Source organism: Astatotilapia calliptera, chromosome 12 (assembly GCF_900246225.1).
Source record: "Astatotilapia calliptera chromosome 12, fAstCal1.2, whole genome shotgun sequence".
NCBI lineage: Eukaryota > Metazoa > Chordata > Actinopteri > Cichliformes > Cichlidae > Astatotilapia > Astatotilapia calliptera.
The window spans coordinates 36,412,578-36,436,714 of record NC_039313.1 but is presented as its reverse complement, the minus strand read 5'-3'; the positions used below and the strand labels follow the sequence as shown (position 1 = coordinate 36,436,714).

Below are 24,137 nucleotides of genomic sequence, written 5' to 3'. Positions count from 1 at the left end.
ATCTGAAGTCTTTATTGGTGATTAAATAAAGTAATATTTTCATGTCAGGCTTTTGAACAAAATAAGCTAATCAGCTAATCAAGAAAAAATTATTTCTAAATAAACCCATAATTAATGCTGTTTTACTCACAGCAAATACAAATTCATGATCACAGGAGCTGCTTCACTCCACAGAGTACTTTGAATAAAGGTGACACTTCGCTATCTGACCTATGTAAGTAAATTAAAATAACGTTCAGCACAATACTTTTCTCTCTGCACAAGCCCAGGCTTTTATTTTGAAGTCAAAGCAGCTCACGCAGAGGTCAATGGACGCTTTCAGTTCACGTGACAAAACTAATATGCCGTCAAAGTGCGCACGCGCAGATTCTTACGGCGAGCAGTGACGTATTCAGTTTGTGTAAAAGCTTTAAACTTCAAAAGCAGACGTGCGTCACGTGACAGGAATAAAAACGTCATATTCTTATTAAACTAAAACTGCTTCTCTGAAACTCACCTGAGCCCAGGGCCCTGTTTCAGGAAGCCGGTTTAGTGGAAAAACTGAGTAAGTATACCCTGAGTTAACGAAAACTCTGGGTTTTCGGTTTCACAAAGCGAGTTCAGCTGCAGCCTGAGTGAGTCACTATGACGACACACTCCGTGAAGCTAACCTGCCCCCTAGCAGGTTTACTTCAACTAACCCTGACTGTCTCCGCCTCTGTGTCGGAAACCTGACAGTAGGAAGTGTCAGACATGGCGTGCTCCGTCCTTGAAGAGCCAGTAGATGTTGAAGCCCAAATTCTCCGCAGAGCTCTCCGCCGGGAGAGAGTGATCAGAGCGCGTTTGGACATTTTATCATTTCCTGATGATTTCCTGTGTGAACGTTACCGTTTCTCAGCACAATCTATAAGTTATTTGGATAACATCCTCAGGCCATATATTACGCATGTGACACATCGCGGACATGCTCTCAGTTCTGTACATATTATTTGTATTGCACTTCGGTTTTTTGCAAACGGGAGCTTTCTGTATAATATTGGTGACGCTGAGCACGTTTCCAAGGCTACCGTCTGTCGGGCAGTCAGGAATGTTACAGTTGCACTGAAACGTCTCCTGTACACGTCTGTGGTGTTCCCCGGTCATAGACCCACAAGATTTATCAAAGAGGGATGCCACAAAATTGCAGGTATCAGGATGACCAAAACTTAATTTATGATGTGGTGATACTTGAACTACTACTTAAATTTTACATTTATTTTCAGGGTTCCCAGGCGTGATTGGCTGTATAGATGGCACTCACATTCCAATCATTGCTCCTTTAGTAAATGAAGGAGACTATGTGAACAGGAAGTCTTTCCACAGCATTAATGTACAGGTACATAGTTCCCTGTAGCATTTCAAACTAACAAATTATTTCATTATAGTAATGGATGCTAATTTGTGTTCTCTGCACTGTGAAGATCATATGTGATGCTGCCAACATTATCACAAATGTGGAAGCCAAGTGGCCAGGCTCTGTCCATGACTCACAAATATTCCGTGAATGTACACTGAGCACAAAATTTGGACATGGTGAGTTGAAAATACTTTAAAATATGTAAAGACCAATTGCTTCAGGGACATTTGAACTGAAGTGTATCCTTCTGTCTTAGGAGAGTTCACTGGCTACTTGCTTGGTGATAGGGGGTATCCATGTTTACCCTATTTGCTTACCCCTTACCCTGACCCTGAACCGGGCCCACAGCAGCGATATAATCTGGCTAATTGCAGGACAAGAGCCAGAATTGAAATGACTATCGGAATGCTTAAGGCCCGGTTCCAGTGCCTGCAAAGACTCAGGGTCACCCCAGAAAGGGCATGTGACATTATTGTGGCATGTGTGATTCTTCACAACATTGCCACAATTAGAGGAGAACACTGTCCTTCTGAACCAAACATCAGCAGTGATCCAAACCATGAACATCCTGACCCTCCCACGGACATACAAGATGGAAGAGCAGTCAGAGACACCATATGTCACAATCATTTCTTTTGACCCATCACCTCAACATGTTGAAAGAAGAATAAACTGATTTTTTGTTCAACTGGCTTTATTGGTCGCCTGTGTTTCCTGTACACAAAGTATTAAAAGATGTAAACCTCATAAAGTGTCTCTGTTGCTTCCTCCTCTGTAACAGCTGTCAATGTTTCTTCATTATTTTCCTGTAGTAAAGAAATAGACAACATTGCTGTTCTACTGTAAACTCATATAATCTGTGGAGTATTACTCACAACTGCATGTTGGTCTGGCTCAACAGGAGGCTGCACCAGATGCAGTACACCATCACCATCAACTGATAGAATATGAGGTTTATACAGGTCACTTATAACTTACAAGGGACCAAATGGCAATTAACAAACATACCAATCACCTTACACTTCATTGTCATTATGCTCTCAAAGACAACCAAGGCTGAGGGAAGGCAAAATCAGTAGGAAAATAACTTGACTACAAAATAATCCATTATGGTAAAGAGTTTATCAAATGAATGAGTAGCACTGCAAAGGTGACTGTGAAGAAAGGGTGTATGCACATCATGTATTATTTTGAATTTACCCCCTATGTAGTGTGGGGATGAACAAAAAGTATTTGACCAGCATAATATAATCTGCAGTATGATCATTGCTTTAACAAAGTAACAGATAGCTTTAAGAAGGCCTTAAGATGCTTATGCACACAGTTATTATGTTTAGTAGAGGTTCTTGATTAAAACATTTATTTAGTAAAAGTCATATCCATAGTTTCAGTTCGATTATTACACATACGAGAGTGGTTTCTGTCTCTCTGTCTGGTGAGGGGTCAGGAGCTAGTCGCGAGGTGAAACAGGGTGCAATTGTGGTTAGCACACAGACGCAGACACACACACACTTTTAGCTAGATTCATTTATGGGGGAAAGTTTAATTATGTTTTGCTGATGTTGGAAAGAGCAGTTTGTCGCAGAACTGCTGCTGAGGTGTTAAGATGACAAGCGAGCATCCGGCAGTGACAGGATGCACCTGTTATGAAGATGGAAGACGATGTTCTTTTAAACTGTGTTAAAAGGTCATTGTGGTTTTGATTTGACGTATGTATATATCCTGTCTGTGACGTATGAAGGGGCGTCAGTAATTCAAACCCTGATGCTATAAAAATCTGTGTATGCTCTGATTAAGTCGAGGACTACTGGCTGTCTGCGTACAGAGTGTCTTCCCACACGTGTGTTCATTAAAATCATTGTTTGACCAAAAGACCTTCTGGACCATGGTGGTTTGTACTCTCCTTCCTCAATTTTGAACCTTAACAGTAGGCACTTGTGTCTTGCGGGGTTATTGACTCAGAGGATGTCCCCGCAGAGATGCCTTCGGCCACAGGGCACCCACTGTTTTGGCTGAGGGCCAACTGCTCAGCCTCTGTGAGTGGTGGTGGTGGAGGACCCCCACCTGTTTTTCGGGCCTCCGCTTTTTTTCTGTTGGCTATAACGGGCCACATTTGAGCATACAGAGTAAGCAAATATGTACTTGTAATGTGCTCAGATAATTTCAATAAGTGCTTACAGAAAGAAAATTAATGTAGCCTCTAACTGCAATTGATTTACATGGGACACACAGACCAAGCACTATGGCTCATAATACAATTACACCTTACCTGTTTGGACTATATTTTTATATTTCATTTTTACTTGCTGCCAGGAACGTTTGGGGCCTGTTGGGTTGCACCTGCGCTCACATCACATCACAAAATAAAATGTATGAAATAACAAATAAAATAACATATGATAAAATAACGTGTTAAATGGGTGGAAATCCCTCGATCAATGTTTAAATTAACACTCACGCATTGACTCTGTCGGCTATGTTTTGCCATGCATGCTTTTGCAGCTGAGGCTGTGTTACTTTTTTCCGTGGAATTTGCATGTTATCGGCATATGCTGCCATCAGAATTTCGGCCTCAAGCGCTGTAAAATACATTGACCGCGCCTTCTTTCCCTCCGTCTCCATGGTGACTCGCTTAATCTGTGCTCCACTAATCAGGGCTTTATGTATCCTCGTCCGCACGCTTCACTTGGGGTTAAAGCAACTCCGCGTTGACTGAACTAATTGTTATCAGCCTTTCTGAAACCGAATATTCCGAGTTGGACAGTTCGGGGTTACTCAACCCTGAGTATCGTTTTTCACTCTGAGTTTTCTAAACCGGCTTCCTGAAACAGGGCCCAGGTGTTGATCACAGACAAACAGCATAGTCACGTGATTTATCAGAACGCAGCTTCAGTCAGCCTGACGCTCAGTGGCGGTCCTAGCCTGTTTGGCGCCCTGGGCGAACACTCCCCCTGGCGTTACTTGCACTGCTGTAACTGCAGCCTCGTTGTCTCGTCTCTATATGCTGGACTGTCTGTAGCGGAGATGACAATAAAGTTTACTTTAACTTCAGCACCGCGCAGGCGCACCGAGGGCTCTCGAGCTCACTTTTCATGTATAGAATTTCGAAAAAACATCGCTGCTAAATCTGTATCATGATGTCTGGTGTTTTTGTGTTTGTTGCTTTGTTTTTATTTTGCGAGTTGGTTATTAGACGCCGCCCCGCCCTCTCCTCCCTGTGCCGCAAGCAGCAGGCGCACCTCCCAAACGGAGGGCGCCCTTACTCCCAGCAAATGGGCGATAGAAAACCGATCGGTGCCTACGACATTCCCAATATGCGCTGGCTGATGTCGGGGCAGAATGAGTACGAGCCCGTGTCAAAAACCGCTACTGCTGAGGCTTCAGGGAGCAAACTGACCAATGAGGCGCTGACTTTGAATACAGTGTTGTGCCAAAAACTGATTGCTGCCATAAGCTATAAATGACTTGTTGGTCTATAATATGTCAAACATGTCAACTTTACATTTTTGGCAGTGACTTTTATATCTCCTTTATTTATCCAGTTAAAAAAAAAAGTCAGAAATTGCAACAAATAAAACAGTTCTGTAAACACTTAAAGTGGGGAAAAGTCGGGATTGGTCATAATGAAAGTACAATAACACAGAGTTATTAAGATACTTTATGAAAAGGGGTAATTTTAAGGTTTTGCCTATAACCCTGTTAATGTAAAGATATTACTCACACTGGAAATCAGTTTTTGGCACAACACCGGCGCAGAGTCCAAGCAGTTTGTATTTATTTGTATTTGTATGTATTTGTATTTATCCAGAAAATAAACCAAGTTCATGTTTTTACCCCAAAATCTGAAAGCAGTGAGAAATCAGAACATTGAACCCGTAAAACTGACGTCAAACATTAACTAACTGGAATCTTACATCTTATGATGAGCTTCATTATTCTTCAGCTTCTTGCTCAAACAGTGAACTTGAAGAAGAATAATGTTGAATATTTGCACACCGGTGATCACAGAAACATGGAAATGAGCTGTTATGACCTCACACTGATGTTTCATGTTTTCTGGATTTGTTTCTGCTCAAATACTCTGACCTTCGCGACCTCATTGGACAGGAAGTGTGGGAACGCGTTCTTGCCGCTGTGTGCGTCTCGTCAGTTCTGCTTTGTAAACGTAGGTTTGCAGCACCGACTGTGAAGCGTTTCAGGAGATGACAAATCCCAACACGTTCGGTTCTAAAGGGGAATGTAACCAGGATTAAGAGCTGAGTCAGACGCTTCAGAGGGACCTAAACTCAGGTCTGACCCACCGATGTATCCTCAGCACTTCCTGCTGAGTTTATGTTCTGGTCTCTGCACAGCTGGATCACAGCTGTGTGAAGTCTTTTATGGGCCATCGGACGATTTAGTTATAATCTGTATATAAAAGATGGATGTAGCTTCCTGTTGTGAATCCTAAACCTGCATGAGGCTCCTGCTCAGCTGATCTGAGGCCCAACTGGATAAAACAGGAAGTTTATTTTGGTGGGTTTAGGGCGGGGAAAACTTTTGAGTAGGCCAAACGCTCTGCAGGAGATTTCTGTTTTCAGAGATGAAGCCGTTCATTACCTTAAAAATAACAGACATGAATTCAAATTAGACAGAAACATAAATTTTAATTTGACAAATTTCAAAGTATATTACAATAAGTACAGGTTACAGATGAAAATCAGATCAAAGATGAAAACTGACCGTTTCGTGGTGGATGATGACACACACCTGATTCTAGTTACATTACTGAAAGAAGAAGTTCAAACAGGAAGCTTTCTGCAATCAGCTGAGCTGTTCAAACATTAGTCACTCAGCGCGATCTCACGGAGAAGACGAACACGCCAGACACGTTTGAAAGATTTACAGCTTTGGCGTGAAGCGGCGGGCCGGCAGAGCTTGACCTCGCCGCCCCGATCGTCCTTTTCTGTTAGGATCTCCTCGCCACCTGACTCAGCTGCCGGTACAGCTGGATGGTCATGAGCTGGATCTCCGGATCTCCGGGTTTGATGTCGATGGCTCTGAGGAAGAAGTCCAGGGCCTCGTCCAGCTCAGCTTTGCTGTAGCACTCCCGCCCTCGCTGCACCAGCGAGTCGTAGCTCTCGTCCTCGACCTCCTTTACACCTGTCTCGGCGGTGCACTGATCCATCGCCTCGTTTGATACCAACTCAGGCTCGGTGGACGTTTCCTCCAGGAGGCTCCCTTCTCCATATTCCTCAGTGTCTCCTGACTCAAAGTCTCCTTCCTCCTCAAATTCCTCCTCCATCTCCTCTTCTACAAACTCCTCCTCTGAGTTTACAGTCTCTCCACTGGGTTCCTCCTCCTCAACCTCATCATGAGCCAAACCAATCATGTCCTCTTCGGCCTCATCTGAATGGACATCCGAAGCATCACCATCATCTTCATGGCTGTCCTGGTTGTCCATGTCCTCAATGATGGAATGGAGGAAGGAGCGGTGAGAAGCCACGGACGTGTTTCCACCAATGCTCTTTCGAGTACGGAGCGGCGTGGTGCCAGTGCACGCTGACTTTGGCGTCGATGCTCCGGAAACCTGGAAGGAGTTCTCAAGCTGCCCATCATCCTCCTCCTGCGTCTCCTCTTCACTGTCATAAATCACAGCAGCCTTTTTCTTCCTGATACCCACGACTGAGTCATGTGACTCATTGAGGCTGACGGCGCGGCCGTTGCTCGCGCTGTAACTTGATGCTTCTTTCTGCTGCCACTCACAAAGAGATTTACCCACGTCGAAACTTCCCTCCAGCTGCAGCTGAGACAGCAGCTCCTCCTCCTCCTCTTCCTGCAGCTCCTCCTCCTCTTCCTGCAGCTCCGCCTCATCGTGATCGGCGCCACTGTCCTCCAGCTGTAGGTTGAAGTTGCCATTCAAAGACTCGAGCTCGCTGCCGATTCTGGATGATGTGTCGGCTCCGAGGCTCAAACTGGAGACGCGCAGCGCGGAAAGTCTTCTGTTCTCTGGAGGAGTGATGTGAGGAGACCCCAGCTCCATCTCGGAGTCATCGTACTTCAGGGTCAAATGTCCCATCATCTTCTGCTCATCTTCATCGGCTGCTGTAACATACAGACTCGCGGCCGCAGATTCATTGAGTCCTTCTCTGACTGAGGTGTCAGCTACGTCACCAGCCTCCATCAGCACCACAGACACCTCGATCGGATCTGCCGCCTCCAACAAGCTCCTTTCCAGCTTCACTGACGGGTGTTTCGGAGAATCCAGGTTCTGCTCAGCGAGGCTATGGTGGCTGACCTCTGCTGTGCTCTCCTCTGCAGTCAGATCAATCACTCCCTTGCTGAGATTCTCCAGAGTGGCCTCCTTCCCAGAAGCAGTCTGTTCCAAATCCACCACAGCTGGAGACCAGGCCAGGCTCGTGTCCTGCTTCGGATATGAAGGATGTGGTTTCTTCTCATGGGACCGCTCCCGGCTGTTGTTGTCTGCTGGGTATCGGAGCCATGCCGGCTCCGTGCTGGACACCATGCTCTCTGCCAGCTGCATCTGCAGCTCAGACTCCGCCTTCATGAGCTCCTGAGCCTTCTGGACCCGCCCTTCGATGTAATGATGCTCCTCTTGGTTCTCGAGGGCCTCGTCGTGGTTGATGTCAAGTGTAAACATGAGGTCATGGTCAGAAATCCCAAACATCTCCATAGTGTGGAGGTGTGTGATATGTTTGTCGAGCTCAGGGTCGGTGCGCCGGTGCCTGGCGTGCAGCGCCTGAAGCTGGAGCTGTGTAGAGGAGGACCGCGTGTCCTCCAAGGTGAAGAGCTCCTTCAACTCCTGTTTGCTGAAGTACCGAAACGGGTTCTTTTTGTCCCCGGTATTCTGCCTAATAAGAGAGTCTTTGAAAACCTGCCGGCGGTAAATCTTCTCCTCCACAGTGCCGCAGGTGATCAGCCTGTAGATGACGACGTTTTCAGTCTGGCCTATGCGGTACGCCCTGTCAACGGCCTGGGCGTCTGTCGCAGGGTTCCAGCTGGGGTCGTAGATGACCACCCTGTCGGCTGCTGTTAAGGTGATGCCGACTCCACCGACCTGGGTGGTGAGGAGGAAGACGGAGTACCGTTTGTCAGTCTGGAACAGAGAGATGAGCCTCTCTCGCTCTGCGATCTGAGTGATGGTTCCATCTAGCCGCAGCACTTTGAAGCCTCTGTTGCCCAGGATGCGCTCGATGATGTCGAGCACCTTCCTGTAATGGGCAAAGACGAGGGTGCGGTGGCCTTCCTGCCTGAGCCGATCTAGGAGAGAGAAAAGAAAGACCATCTTCCCAGACTCTGAGATCAAGGTGTGATCAGGAACGCTGATGATGCTGTGATCGTTGGCCTCTGTGGTCTCCTGGCAGTCAGCTGCACTCTCCTCCAAGCCTAACTTGGCTATGGCGGCAGCAGAGAGGAGCCTCGGGTGGTCGCACAGCTTTTTCAGAATGTTTAACTCAGCTAGAGGCGATCGGGTGGTCAGCAGGAGCTCTCTGATGTGGTCCAGCGATATGAACTGCCTGTAGATGTCCTCCTGAACGGCACTCAGGTAAGTCCAGACAATCAGGTCGTTTTTTCTCGTCAATTTGGGCATCACCGCTCCAGAGTCTGCTTCAAGGTTTGGAACATGGTCTTCCATGTCCTCCAAGTGTTCCTTGTTACGTGTGCTGTTTGTTTTGTTTTTCTGTACTTCGGACTTGGTCCTGCGCAGGAAATACGGTTTTATTATTGCCATCAGGTTCTCTGACATCCGGGATCCCAGCGCCTTTTCTCCTGGAGTGGCGTCCTTCTCCCGGGCCCGGGTGATGGGGTTCTCGTACTCCGCTTTGAATGTTTTCGCCATGCCGAGGAGGGTGCCCTGACAGGCAAAGTCGAAGAGAGCCCACATTTCTCTCAGGTTGTTCTGGACCGGAGTTCCTGTGAGTAGAACTCGGTTCTTGGACGGTATGGCGTAGGCACTTTTGGCGGTTTTGGTGGTTGTGCTTTTTATCTTGTGAGCCTCGTCCAGGATCATATAGTCCCATGTGAACTCTTTGCCATTGTAGGTGGACAGCTGCTGCCAGTTGTTTAAGAGCATCGTGTAGGTGGTGATGATGACGCCGCCCCTCCTCTGAACTTTCTCCAGATTCCTGGTCCTCTCTCCTTTGCTGATGCCATGAAACTCCTTCACCCTCATGCCCGGAGTCCATTTGGAGAACTCCTTGGTCCAGTTTGTGATGAGGGAAGTCGGCATGATCAGGAGTGTGTGTTTAGCCAGCTCATTGTCGTACATGCCAGAGAGGAATGATATCACCTGGATGGTTTTGCCCAGTCCCATGTCATCAGCTAAAATCCCGCCTTTCCGGCCATCTCTGTAGAGACTGTACAAGAAGGCCACTCCATCCCTCTGGTAGTCGTACAGCTTGTCATACAGCTCTTTAAAAAGCATTAAACCGCTGCTGTTAACATTAACAAACTCGTCATCATCTTCCTCCAAGTCATTCTCAGCGATGAGCTCTTCGATTTTTTTGATCCGGCTTTCCAGTTTGTGACTGTGGTGAATGTTGTAAGCCAGTCTGAAGAACTCCAGCGCTTTGTGCAGGTCTCCCTGTCGGGCAGCGTCTTTGCCATCTTGAATGAACCTGAACGAAAGCAAAGCAAACGTCATTAGTAAGTAATGCTAGAGCTGGGCGATAGAATGATAACTATATGTATTGTGAAATAACCTTTTCTCGATAGAAAAATTAAACTATTGTGATAGACCTCACCGCTCTTGTCCTCTTAAAAAAAAAAGAAGAAAAAAAAAGAAGAACAGCCAATCCAAATTAAGTAGCGCAGAGCCGAACCAATCACAGCCGCAGCGTCACGTCGCGTGACTTGTTGCGTACAGCACAAGTGCCAAGCTGCACATGTGTATTTGTTTGGGAAGCAGCCAGCCGCCGTGCCGCCGGGTAACGGAGGAAATGAGTGTGCCGAGAGCGCGACCGAAGGTTACCGAGGAGAAAACAGACGATGGTTCCAACGCCGGAGAGATTGTCGAACGGAAGAGCCACAGAAGCTCCGTAGTGTGAAGGTATTTCTGCTATTTCAAGTCTGACAAAAACAGAGCAGCGTTCACTGTCATACACAGAAAGGATCCACGATTTACTGGCTGAATCAAAATAAATGTAAACAAAAATCTGAAGTACGGTTTCTTCATGAGGAACAAATAACCATCAACTCAAATACTTGGTTCTCATTGAACAGAAATGTCTATGAACTTGTAAGAACTGTGTAGGACATGAATCAGTCTGTGTCAGATCCTCAATCTGACATTTCCACTGAAGTCACGGGTAAGAGGCAAGTGGAACCAAGATCGAGGCCGTTTGCTTTGTGAAGTTTGCAAAGACTGCTACATTTGGCCAAAGGTAGTTCACTCTTTGCAACATAGTAGCTGCTCTAAACAGATTTCTCAGGTTTATTTTTAGTATGCTTTTTTGCAATTGGTGTTTGTTCTGGGAAAGATATTGCAGACTGAGCAATAATGCATTTCTTGCATTTCTCATGGGTTCTGATGGGGTCTTTCTTAAAATGACTGGTCCCAGTAACAAAGGCGCTTGTCGACTCACAACACACCCGGCAGAACATCATGTTATTTAGCTCGTCATATTCCAGCCACAGAAATTCTTTTGTCCATGAAACTGCTGCGCTTTTTTTTTTTTCTTTTTGCCTCATTGTCTGATTTGTCATAACTTCTCTGTTTTGTGGTAAGCTTTTCTTTGGCTGTCACTTCTTCACCCTGACCTGTCTTATTTGGCTCAGCAGAACTAAAATATATGTCCTGCTGCTTTTACACACACTCACATAACGCTCAGCGATCAACCTCTCACATGTTTAAGCTGCGGGAGATTTCACTTGTCACGTTTGAACAGTAAGCTAATGAGTGATAAGACGATGTCAGAGGAATTGGTGCACAATTAATCGTCACTGATCAATCAGTGTCACATATTGACAGTGGCTCATCGATGCCAGTGACATAATTACTCAGCTACATTGGCGAAAGAATGCAAAAGCATAGAATGCGGAAGCAAATCCCAATTTCTGAAAAGACACTACGGTAAATAGGCTAAACTTATATCGAGGTCTACAGAGCTACCGGTTCAGCAGCTCACCGGTTCAAGCTAGGCTAATAAACTATGGAGCTTCTTCTACAACTGCTATACACCCATTTCAAAGGCGTACACGTGCAACTACATTCACTCAGAAGTTATAAAATTTAAAGCACATTCATATTTTTCCTTCCTATGACAGCCCGACGGGCAGGGCTGAGTTAGATTTTGGTAGCCCGACTGGAAAAATCGCTAGCCCCGGGACGTCGGGCTAGCGATTTTGCGAGCCCTGCGATCAGCTGATCATTGATCAGTTTCATGATTGAAGTAGCAGCAGGAGAGAGAGAGGTTGTTAAGCTTAACGCTGGAATGCTTTACAAACATTCAGAGATGAACTTACACACTTGCTTTACTTCTCTCTGGAATCACTTCCTCGGAGATGAAATGTTGGGTTGTTAGCGAGGCTACAAACGCTCAACCAGACCACTGTGGAGCAGGGAAATTATTTTACTGCTATTGTTAAATAATAAATATAATCTGCAGCATGGATATTGCATTCAGGGGTTGAACAGTGTGTGTCTTTCAGAAAGGCTAAAAGTCACAGGCTGACAGGAAACAGGCTTGCAGAGAGTTTGCAGAAGTGAAAGTCCTGAGGTTAGAAAGTGAGTTTGTGGAAATCACCTTTAACCGCCCTCTGCTCGCCAACACTGAGATCACTGCGGCTCACAGTCACGACTGCCAGGAACCTCTGCTCAGTCCTGACTGCACTTACAGTCAGCGCCCATGACTAACAGTTATAGAGTGCTGGGTTCATCATGATCAACGGGAAGCCTGACACCTGCTGGTGAAAGGCCGCAACTACAAGAGACAGCACTAAACCAGAAACTGCAGCTCCTCTGAAACCAGAGCAGAAAGACTGGAGAGGAGCTACAGAAAAGCACAGCTACAGTCTTTAAAAGGTTTCTCATGTCTGATTCTTAGATAAAGATATTTCAGTGCTGTTGGAACACAGAACCAAAACAAACAAAGATGCGACTAGGGCTGGGGCCTAACATTTTCTTATAATGTTAGGCCATTATAAGAAAATTAAATATCGCAATAGAATATGGGTAAAACGCACATGCACAGTGCCTTTGTTTACATACGCACATGGCGGCGACGGAGAACGAGAATGGCGAAAGCGGATCAATGAATGAAACTGATGAACCAGAACTGGTTTGTAAAAATGCTGCAGCTTCACTGGTGTGGAACTGGTTTGGCTTTCGTCCGTCAGACACACAACAAAGCACAGTTTTTGGTAGAGCATGCTAGCGGGCCGTCGTTATTACCAAACCGATTTTATGTGCACGGCGCTCAAAAATCTGTCAAATGTTTCAGTACGACTTTGTTGAGCTACGAAGCCGCACCACTTGATGGATTTTCCGAGCGTTACGGCTGTCGTAGGCGGAGCCTCGCGGAGTGATACGCACTGTGCTTCAACATAATATTACCGTATTGTGTGTGTATAACCTGATTGGTGCGACGGCACGGGAGCTTCGTCTACACGCCAGAAACAGAACAGTCTTAAAAAGAAAAAACTGATCTCAGATCAGCCACACGCTGTAATAATAATTTAAATCAAGTAAAATGTGTTTTTAACTAACGTCTAAATTGTGATATTAGCACAGAATCAAATATTTAATGGATGAATTAATGCACCTTAAAATGCTTCAGTAAACTGCGACGTGTGGAAAACAGATCCAGGACATTTATGATCCCATCCCCACTCAAACACTGACGTCCTCTCAGCCTCTGTGCTTGTGACAAACAGGCTTCTAATGTCAGTGACTCATGAAGATCTGAGCTAGGGCTGCCACAAACGATTATTTTATTAGTCGTAGAGCTGGGCGATATAAGATTTTTTCATATCACGATATCAGCCAAATAACTATATTTGTAAGATTTAAATGTGCCGTTGCTCACAAGTAAAATGTGAAATAATCAGCAGCTTGTTTTGATTTAAATATTTATTTCCCATAATAAGTTCAACAGGGTAGATGTACTTAAGGAACATGAGACTTTTTCAGATAAATAAAGGCAAATATTGCAAACTACACAAAAGGCAGCCGCTAAAGCGTTTAAGTTTCAAAATAGAACAAACGAAACAGACTAAACTGTCAATTCCACTTAGAAACAAAATATTAATTCTAAAAATAAATCTTAGTTTGTTTTACAGAAGATCAGACAAAACAGACAAATCCCGCCCTCCGTTTGGCAAATCTGATCACGCCGCCATCTTCCTCATGCCAAAATACAAACAAAGGCTGAAACAGGAAGTTCCGGTTCAGAGGAAGGTCGCGCGCTGGACGGATCAATCGGTGGCCGCGTTACAGGACGCACTCGATGACGCAGACTGGGGCATGTTCAGAAACAGCTCCGACGATGACGTCAACGTGTTTACGGAAGCGGTTGTGGGATTCATCGGGAAACTAGCGGATGATACCGTGGAGACAAAGACTATCACAACGTTTCCCAACCAGAAGCCGTGGGTGGATAAAACCATCCGCGACGCTCTGAGATCCCGCACCGCTGCCTACAACACGGGACTCATGACGGGGGACATGGACCCGTACAAAGCCGCGTCATATAACGTGCAGAGGGCGGTGAAAGAGGCGAAGCAGCGCTACGGGAGGAAACTAGAGTCACAACTCCAACAGAGTGACTCTAGGAGCCTGTGGCGGGGACTAAGGACAATAACGGACTATAAAGCACCAACAACCGGTATGACGAACGCGGCCGTGACTCTGGCAGACGAGCTGAACACTTTCTATGCTCGCTTCGAGGCTGCAGCTAAGGTCTCCAACAATGCTAGTGTTAGCGGCGCTAACGGCTGCAGACAGGAAGATACTGCCAGCACCGGAAACGTGCTCGTCATCTCCGAGCATGAAGTAAGGAGAGCCTTCAAGAGAGTGAACACCAGGAAAGCAGCAGGACCAGACGGCATCCCAGGTCGTATCCTAAGAGACTGCGCATACCAGCTAGCTCCTGTGTTCACTGAGATATTCAACATCTCTTTATCTCAGTCGGTGATCCCCACATGCTTCAAAGAGTCCATCATTGTTCCTGTCCCGAAGAAACCCCACCCTGCTTCTCTCAATGACTATCGCCCTGTAGCCCTCACCTCAGTAGTGATGAAGTGCTTTGAACGCCTGGTCAGAGACTTCATCATTTCTTCACTACCAGACACACTGGACCCACTACAGTTCGCTTACCGTCCAAATCGTTCCACAGACGATGCCATCTCTCATCTCCTCCACACATCACTCACTCACTTGGACACTAGAAGGGGGAATTATGTTAAAATGCTCTTCATAGACTACAGCTCTGCATTTAACACCATAATTCCCTCCACACTCACCACCAAGCTGGAGCATCTGGGACTCAGCTCATCTATGTGTCAGTGGATCTCCAACTTCCTAACTGGCAGACCACAGGCAGTAAGGATGGGCGGACATGTCTCAGCCTCCACCACTCTCAGCACTGGAGCCCCCCAGGGGTGTGTTCTGAGCCTCCTGCTGTACTCTTTGTACACATATGACTGTGTGGCCACTACCAGCTCCACCACCATCATCAAGTTTGCTGACGACACCGTTGTGGTGGGCCTGATCTCTGATAACAACGAGACGGCCTACCTGAAGGAGATTAGGAATCTGGAGAACTGGTGCCAGAGGAACAACCTCCTTCTAAACGTCAGTAAGACAAAGGAGCTGATAGTGGACTTCAGCACTAAGCAGGAGAGGAACTACCAGACCCCCGTCATCAACGAGTGCCCAGTGGAGAGAGTGGACAGCTTCAAATACCTCGGAGTTCACATCACGCAGGACCTGTCATGGTCCTGTCACATCAACACCGTGGTGAAAAAGGCCCGACAGCGTCTCTACCACCTCAGACGCTTGAGAGACTTCCAACTGCCCTCCAAGGTGCTCAGGAACTTTTACTCGTGCACCATAGAGAGCATCCTGACGGGAAACATCTTAACCTGGTTCGGGAACAGCACCATGCAGGACAGACGAGCTCTACAGAGGGTTGTGCGGTCAGCTGAGCGCACCATCCGCTCCGAGCTCCCTGACCTGCACTCAATCTACAGCAGGCGGTGCTGGACCAAGGCCAGGAAGATGGTGAAGGACCTCAGCCATCCCAACAACAGACTGTTCTCTCTGTTGAGGTCAGGAAAGCGATTCCACTCCCTGAAGACCAACACAGAGAGACTGAGGAGGAGCTTCTTCCCGCAGGCGATACGGTCTCTCAATCACACCACCACACAGTACTGACCCACACATACAGTTCTTACACACACACTGGACTTTCTGGACTTTGTTTTTGCACAACACTGGTCACTATATTCTTCATTTCTGGTTAATACTTGTACAGCTACTGTCATTGTGTATATATTTGTTTATATTTATATTTCTTCATACATTCTTATATAGTTCTATATTGTGTATTTTGTTGTACAGTTATTTCATTTTCAACTTTAATTTATATATTTTATCTTATTCTTCCCAGTTAAATTTACCCTTCATTCTAATTTGTGTTGTACAGTTATTTCATTTTTAACCTTAATTTATATTTTATTCCTTCCTAGTTAAATTTACCCTTTTTAATTTTTCATATTTATTTCCTATCTTATTCATAGCCTTTTCCTTTTTTGTTCTCTTTAGATCACAAGCAGTTGTCCAAGCATTTCACTACATATCGTACTGTGTATGACTGTGTACGTGACAAATAAAATTTGAATTTGAACTGACTAACTTTTGTCAACATCAAATAAACTGAGAACTAAAAGGAAATTCTCGACCTCTCCTTGTTGTATAGCTGAGCTTTTCAAACAGCTATAACAGTTACTTTAGTCTGACAAAAGCCGAATGACGAATCAGCGCTTCCAGTCAGAGACTGAGCTGCACCGCTTTATTGTATTTCCAGACTTGCTTTCGGCACATTTACAGTGCAGCTGCTCTGTTTTTGTCAGACTTGAAATAGCAGAAATACCTTCACACTACGGAGCTTCTGTGGCTCTTCCGTTCGACAATCTCTCCGGCGTTGGAACCATCGTCTGTTTTCTCCTCGGTAACCTTCGGTCGCGCTCTCGGCACACTCATTTCCTCCGTTACCCGGCGGCACGGCGGCTGGCTGCTTCCCAAACAAATACACATGTGCGGCTTGGCACTTGTGCTGTACGCAACAAGTCACGTGACGTGACACTGCGGCTGTGATTGGTTCGGCTCTGCGCTACTTAATTTGGATTGGCTGGGGTTTTTTTTTTTAAGAGGACAAGAGCGGTGAGACCTATCTCAATAGTTTAATTTTTCTATCGAGAAAAAGTTATTTCACAATACATATCGTTATCGTTCTATCGCCCAGCTCTAATTAGTCGACTAATCAGATCATCATCCACTGGACATAAAACGTACAGCTTATTGCACCAGCAGCATCTGCTCTTATATAACTATCATTAGCTTACAGCTTTAAGTGTTTAAGGTGCTAACTAAAAATAAAGACAAGATGATAGTTTATTAAATTTTAATTAAATCTGCAGATTGTTTCGGTGAAGTTTAATAAACTCCTTGCTATCTAAAATATAACAGGACACCGGAGTAAATTCTCGAGCGTCTCACACTTCTGATGATCAGCTGTCTGCTTGACGTTTATTCAGCTGTGTAAAAACTATAACTTTGATCTCAGACAAACCGATTTACTCAGGAACAAATAAAATACTGAAAAAAGCCAAACAATAACATGTTTAAGTTATCTAAGTGACTCATATATCATGTTTAACCTGAGTAGCGAAAGACGGCGGTGATCTGAAAATGTGCCGGGAGTTGTGCCGTTCTCAGCGGCTTCAGTGACCCTTGAGCTTTCGGCTCGCTATGGAGCTGATGGGTAGCAGACGTCTCTGAAAACGTCGAAGCACTTTTGCAAATATGCGATATCTTGATAAACCGAGCAGATATTTGATGTTTACACAGCTACATTCTCGCCTGAAAATATGTTAAAAGTTTATTTTGTGACCCAGAAAGATTAATAAGAGTAACATTAAAACTTAGTAGCGGCCGCCATTGTTGGAAACTGGAGTTTGGCTGGGCCGCGCTATGAATTCTGGGATATGGTGGGCCACGAAGGACACACCCGACCCATCCTTCAAATTCGGGGAAAAGGAGGACGCATTTGTCGGCCATATTCGGAGGAGTCTACAAATTTGGACAGCCTTCAGCGCGTCGCTGTGACGTAATCGGTCTACAAATGCGGCCTCAGGAGGATGCAGCCCATGAATTTGGACACGACCTAGGTCACAGCTACGATACCGGGGATTGCTTCTTCTTCTGGGTTTAACGGCAGCTGGCATCCTTGTCGATGCAGTGCTGCCATCTTCTGTTTCAGTCCGTTATTACACTCTTAAATCTTACTACTTATTCCTGCGTCTTTCAGGATCTTACAAAGCTTCAAACAAAGCATCAACTATTAAATTAGTCGGCGACAATTTTGATAGTCGTCTAATCGTAGCAGCCCTAATCTGATCATCACACATTAATAGTAAAAGAACGCGGCTTCGGTCTACTTCAGGGTTTCGCAGAGCAGCGACTCACCTGAACAGTTACTGATCCCAGACTCAGGACAAAGAAAATCCTGCCTCCACTTACAGTGGATGTGACGGGTCATTGCATTAGATTAGTGGTGTGTGTGTGTGTGTGTGTGTGTGTGTGTGTGTGTGTGTGTGTGTGTGTGTGTGTGTGTGTGTGGGGTACCTGTGGTAAGTTTCCATTTCGTCTTCGGTGTCGATGGACAAAGACCTGCAGAGAAAGTCTGAGTGAAAATCAAACAAACTGATAAATAAGCACCACAAACAATGAAGCTTCTCATTCAGCTTCACTGTTCTGGAGTTTTTTGCCTGAGTGTAACACCACCTCCCATTACAGGTACCAAGTGTCAGACCGAAATCATGCAGCAGTTCAGAGATCACACACCCACATATTTCGCCTGAGAGTCCACTCAGAGAGCCACAGGACCTGATATTCACCCTCACCTGAAGAACACCTGAAGCCTTCGCTCCAGGAATAAGAAACACATCCATAAATCTGCTTAAATAGTTTAGTCTGTTTCTGTCTTGGAGCAACTGTGACCCACATCGTTTCCTTAGGGATTAATAAAGTGTTCTGATTCCGGTTTCAGTCCTGTGTTCACACCTGCGGGCTTTTACCTGCAGGTGTGAACAGCCAGTGTTCCAGATCTACTGGCGTTTAGATCAACTGGCGTTGGTCGGACAGATGTGTGGCAGTCTTGCGTTTCAGGAGCTGCTACCGACAAACCAGCAAAAAAACGCCAAATGTGTCACCTGTGACACTTGTGAGGTTGTCTCAAACACACTCCGTCAGTCTTGATGCTGTTGAACAACAAAATGTTTAAAAATGTGGCGAGTTTACCTGGTGATATCCTCACGCGCGACACGATCGCGAAAACAGCAAACAAGTAACACCACGCCGACGTTGTTCACGGGACAGCAAGAGTAAACGATCGGGAGACTCTTGTCGTCGTTATCGTTCCCCTCGCACGGTTTATTTCTCCGAATTCAGCGTTTTTGCTTCACAACTACAGCGAGCAGTTTACTTTGTGCACTAACATGGAGTCGAGTCAACCAGCGCCACCTCTGGCCAAGTGCCACAGCCTACAGCCAGATCAACCTGTGACACACATCTGCACCACGTTTGATTTCGTTTCTTGCACAACACATTTGTACCTTTCAGTTGTGTCTGTTTGTGCGTCATGCAAATAAACCTTTGAAAAGAATGAAATGATATCATATATTCCTTATTGGCCTACATTTGTACAAAATTCCAAATTATATACACAAAGTCATAGACATCACCACTCCAATTGGTCATCATGATTTTAATATTCTCTTTTCCCATAACAATGAAATACGCCTTGGACAAATATGACATCAATATTTCATTAGTGTTGTCACATCACATCCTGTAAGCATCGTCTGCCTGTGTCTTTTCCCTGAAAATGAATATTTCCAGCCAATATAGGCAATCCATCAACATGGCTGGAGTTATATACAGTCTGTATAAGTGTGGTTAATCTAATGAAGATTTGTAAGGAGACGGCAGTTACTGTGAATCCACAGCAGTTACACAGTGATTAGTAATAAACAGCCAGTGAGAGTGAGTGGATTTAAGAAAGTCAGTGACTCGGGTGTGTTGCTTGGTTTGTCATCTGTTTGTGAGACTGGAGGAGACGTAGAAATCTTTTGTTTTAAATCTTAGTTAGGAAGGTTCCTGTTTGAAAACAAGCACGTTTTGTGAGAAATGCAAGAAGTACATCTGCAGAAAGCACACAGTTACATTCTGTCCATCATGTGGACAAAATTGAAAATGTTGAGCATTGAAAAACTGAGAACGTTGGGCAAGTTCAACAGAAATGTGTTTGTAAGAACGAAAAACCAAATTGTTCCTACAATAGTTATGGAAAGTCTAACTGTTGTATGTCTGTGTTCTACATGTTTATTTGATGGGAAATAAAGTTGCTATTGTTTTATTGCAGTTTTTGGATAATTCTGAGTGGATTTACACAGTACGGGTCAAAATTACCTGCAACAAAATCAATGTCACTTTTTTGTTTTTCAACATAGTACAAGGGTTAATTTCCAAAACTTGCTTATGATCTTCAATTTGTAGCCGATCCACTATCACACAGCAGCTGGAGCAGTTTCAAATGGAGGTCAGTCCACTGCTACCACAGCCCACTACTAGATTAACTTGTGACACATCTGCACCTGCTGCTATGATCACAATGAGTAGAGGCTGAGTGGCTGCACTTACCCCTGGTACATCCAAATCTACCCACAAACATGTTGACAGATGCAATGCCAGCAATGTGGATTGTCAACACTGAAAACAATCAGTAAGCAAAGACAACAGGGATCATTTGTTTCTGTTTATTTAGCACCCACAACATTTGTAGTCGCCTTCTGCACAGGGGAAGTCCACACACACTGTGTGGTACCACTTTCCACAGAAGGTGCATTCAGTCTGCAAGATTGAATGAGATTGTCAGAGTCATTGTCTGACTGTTTATTACTAATCACTGTGTAACTGCTGTACATTCACAGTAACTGCCATCTCCTTACACATCCATCCATCCATTCACTTCCGCTTATCCTTTTCAGGGTCGCGGGGGGCGCTGGAGCCTATCCCAGCTGTCATAGGGCGAGAGGCGGGGTACACCCTGGACAGGTCGCCAGTCTGTCGCAAGGCTAACACACAGGGACAGACAACCATTCGCACTCACATTCACTTCCACATTCACAGCTAGTGGCAATTTGGATTATCCAATTAACCTATCCCCACAAGCTGCATGTCTTTGGACGGTGGGAGGAAGCCGGAGTACCCGGAGAGAACCCACGCAAACACGGGGAGAACATGCAAACTCCACACAGAAAGACCCCGGCCTGATGGTGGAATTGAACTCAGGACCTTCTTGCTGTGCGGCAACAGTGCTAACCACCGTGCCACCGTGCCACCCTCTCCTTACAAATGTTTATTAGATTGACCACACTTATACAGACTGTATATAACAACCAACTCTAACATGTTTGTTCGCAGAGAAAAGACACAGACAGACTAGGCTAACGACATGTGATGTTACAACACTGGTGAAATATTAGTGTGGTTTCATTCTTTTCATAGGTTTATTTGCATGACGCACAAACAGACACAATTGAAAGGTACAAATGTGCATGACACGAATTCAAACGTGGTGCAGATGTGTGTCACAGGTTGATCTGGCTGTAGGCTGTGGCACTTGGCCAGAGGTGGCGCTGGTTGACTCGACTCCATGTTAGTGCACAAAGTAAACTGCTCGCTGTAGTTGTGGAGCAAAAACGCTGAAACCGGAGAAATAAACCGTGCGAGGGGAACGATAACGACGACAAGAGTCTCCCGATCGTTTACTCTTGCTGTCCTGTGAACAACATCGGCGTGGTGTTAACTGTTTGCTGTTTTCGCGATCGCGTCGCGCGTGAGGATATCACCAGGTAAACTCGCCACATTTTAAACATTTTGTTGTTCAACAGCATCAAGACTGACGGAGTGTGTTTGAGACAACCTCACACGTGTCACAGGTGACACATTTGGCGTTTTTTTGCTGGTTTGTCGGTAGCAGCTCCTGAAACGCAAGACTGCCACACATCTGTTCGACCAACGCCAGTAGATCTGGAACACCGGGACCTCACACGGCACAGCCTGTTAGCCGCTCGCTAACGATTCGAGCTTTACTTACTTCTCCAGCTTCTCCGAAATCTGCCAGACCTCTCCGGTACCGTTGGCCCCGTCCATCCCGCCGTTACAGCTGTACCTCCGCCTATAAACTGCTCGAAGGCGCGACTTTAACGATTATTTGTCCTCAAACTAAACTCCGAACTCTCCGAGGAGCCGCTGCCTGTTTCTATGTTTAAACTCGAGGATCATCCCCCACCGATTTGTCACAGCGAATCAGAGATGACGCTTTGGGGACATGACGACTACGTTATCCAATCGGAGAAGCGGTGTTGAGTGCTATAAGGCGGGACCCCAGTAAACGTTCAGCCAATGAGCAGCCGAGCGGCACGCGCGAGCAGGAAAACGTGATGTGCGATACCACTGATTTCCTTTCCGATCCGATACCAAGTAATATCCAGGGTGGTATCGACGATACTGATCCGATACTTTGTACAAAAACTTATTTTATTTATTGTATCTCAAACTATAGCGTCACAATGATTACAGGACATCAGATTTCTTGTTCTTATCACTTAATAATGCAGAGTTCATCATATAGAAATAAAAAACCTCAAGTTTTGCCCTATTTGAACACGTTGCCTGCAGCAGTAAAGGACTCTGTGAGAGACGTCTGTCTCGCCCTAGCAGCACCTGTCCCTGTCCTCCTCTTCAGTTCGCCTCAACATAAGCTCGTCATATTCTGTGATATGATTTACTCTGAGGCAGGGGCGATTTTAGCCCATTTTTGGGGGTTCATTCAAAAATGAATCAAAGCACCCACAAAGATTTCTTACTTTTTTTGACAATATTTGCTGTTTGACTAACACACTACTAAAATATAAAAAGCATACAGTACTTGGTTGAGACGTAAGATTTTAACAACAAAAGTATAGATTACCCCCCCCCCCCCCCCACACACACACACACAAAAAAGAATGGTTTGTTCCAGCTCTCTTGCTCCGTTGCTGCCAGAGCGATGGTGGCTGAGACGCAGCAGAGCGGAGGTGGAAGTGCCTGGCTTAAAACAGGACATATTAGCTGCATTTAACCTTCAGTTACTCTTTATATAGTTGGTAGGAGTCAGACCATGTTTCTTTTTGGCTGAAAAACATTACACCAGGTAACCTGCAGTGTTGAAAACTTTTCCGTCGATGTTTGCTGCCCTACAATCCGTCCTAGTCTGTAGTAAAATCAGCGACATTTGACTGTCCTGTTGCTCCCATTGAAATGTATACACCCTATTTAAAATCTAAAACTTAAAATTGTCCGTAGCCTAAAGTTGTTACCACTGTCCTGTTTGAAATGGATACTAACTAGCTGACTGAATGCCCATTAACCTTATAACTCCTGGTGTGTGTGTGTGTGTTTGTGTACACAGAGTGTGTGACGAGGACCCAGGCACAGAGAGACTTGATGAATTTAAGAATCTTATGATTTAATAAAGAAATTTACAGACTTGCACAGAGATGGTAAAATTTCGATCACTGATAACAGAGACGAAGACAACAGATGACAAGGACAGGGAGGACCAGGGGTTTAAACACACCAAGGAGACAGTCATAGAGAACTCGGGACAACTGGAGACATTTAAGGATGCAGGGACCGAAAGAGACACGGAAGAAGTCTCATCGTGATGTGTAAAGTTTATCTTGCTTGGCTGGGCAGCTCTCTGGGTGCTCAGCACCCCCAAAGCTCTGATCCTAGAATCGCCCCTGCTCTGAGGTGTTTGACAAGGTTAGTGATGTTGCCACAACCATACATGCCAACCCTCCTGATTTTTCCAGGAGAATACCGAATTTCAGTGCCCCTCCCGAAAATCTCCCGGAGCCTCCATTCTCCCTAATTTCCCCCGATTTTCCACCCGGACAACAAAATTGAAAAACCATATCGCAGAATTCATAGCGCGGCCCAGCCAATTCCAGTTTCCAACAATGGCGGCAGCGACTTAGTTTTAATATCACTCTTATTTCTCTTTCTGGGTCGCAAAAAACTTTTGACATATTTTCAGGTGAGAATGTAGCTGTGTAAACTTCAAATATCTGAGCCGACACATCGTCTTCAAACCCCCGCGGCCTTTCACCACTCGGGTCAAACATGATATATAAGTCACTTTGATAACTTAAACATGTTCTCGTTTGGCTTTTTCAGTGTTTTATTTGTTCGAGAGTAAATCGGTTTGGCTGAGATCAAAGTTATTAGATTAGATTAAATTAAATTAAACTTTATTAATCCCTCGGGAGGGTTCCTGCAGGGTTTTCACACAGCTGAACAAACGTCAAACAGAAAATGATTAAACAGAAAAGTTTACGTCAGCGCCCGGTTATATTTTAGACAGCAAGGAGCAGACGGCAGTTTCACTCCACCGAGGGAGCTCGTGACGTACTACCCGGCTTTCTTTAGACC

The 24,137-nt window shown here is 45.3% G+C and overlaps 1 protein-coding gene across 1 annotated transcript; it reads right to left on the bottom strand.

The window, feature by feature from the left end:
* Positions 1 to 5,995: 5,995 nt before the first annotated feature.
* ercc6l (excision repair cross-complementation group 6-like) lies at positions 5,996 to 21,995 on the bottom strand. Its single transcript, XM_026188477.1, has 3 exons — positions 21,757 to 21,995; positions 18,222 to 18,266; positions 5,996 to 9,993 (listed from the first exon to the last, which is right to left on the bottom strand). Exons 1-3 carry the CDS (start codon positions 21,810 to 21,812, stop codon positions 6,324 to 6,326), a joined length of 3,771 nt encoding a protein of 1,256 aa, XP_026044262.1. The 5' UTR covers positions 21,813 to 21,995; the 3' UTR covers positions 5,996 to 6,323.
* Between the last annotated feature and the right edge of the window lie 2,142 nt (positions 21,996 to 24,137).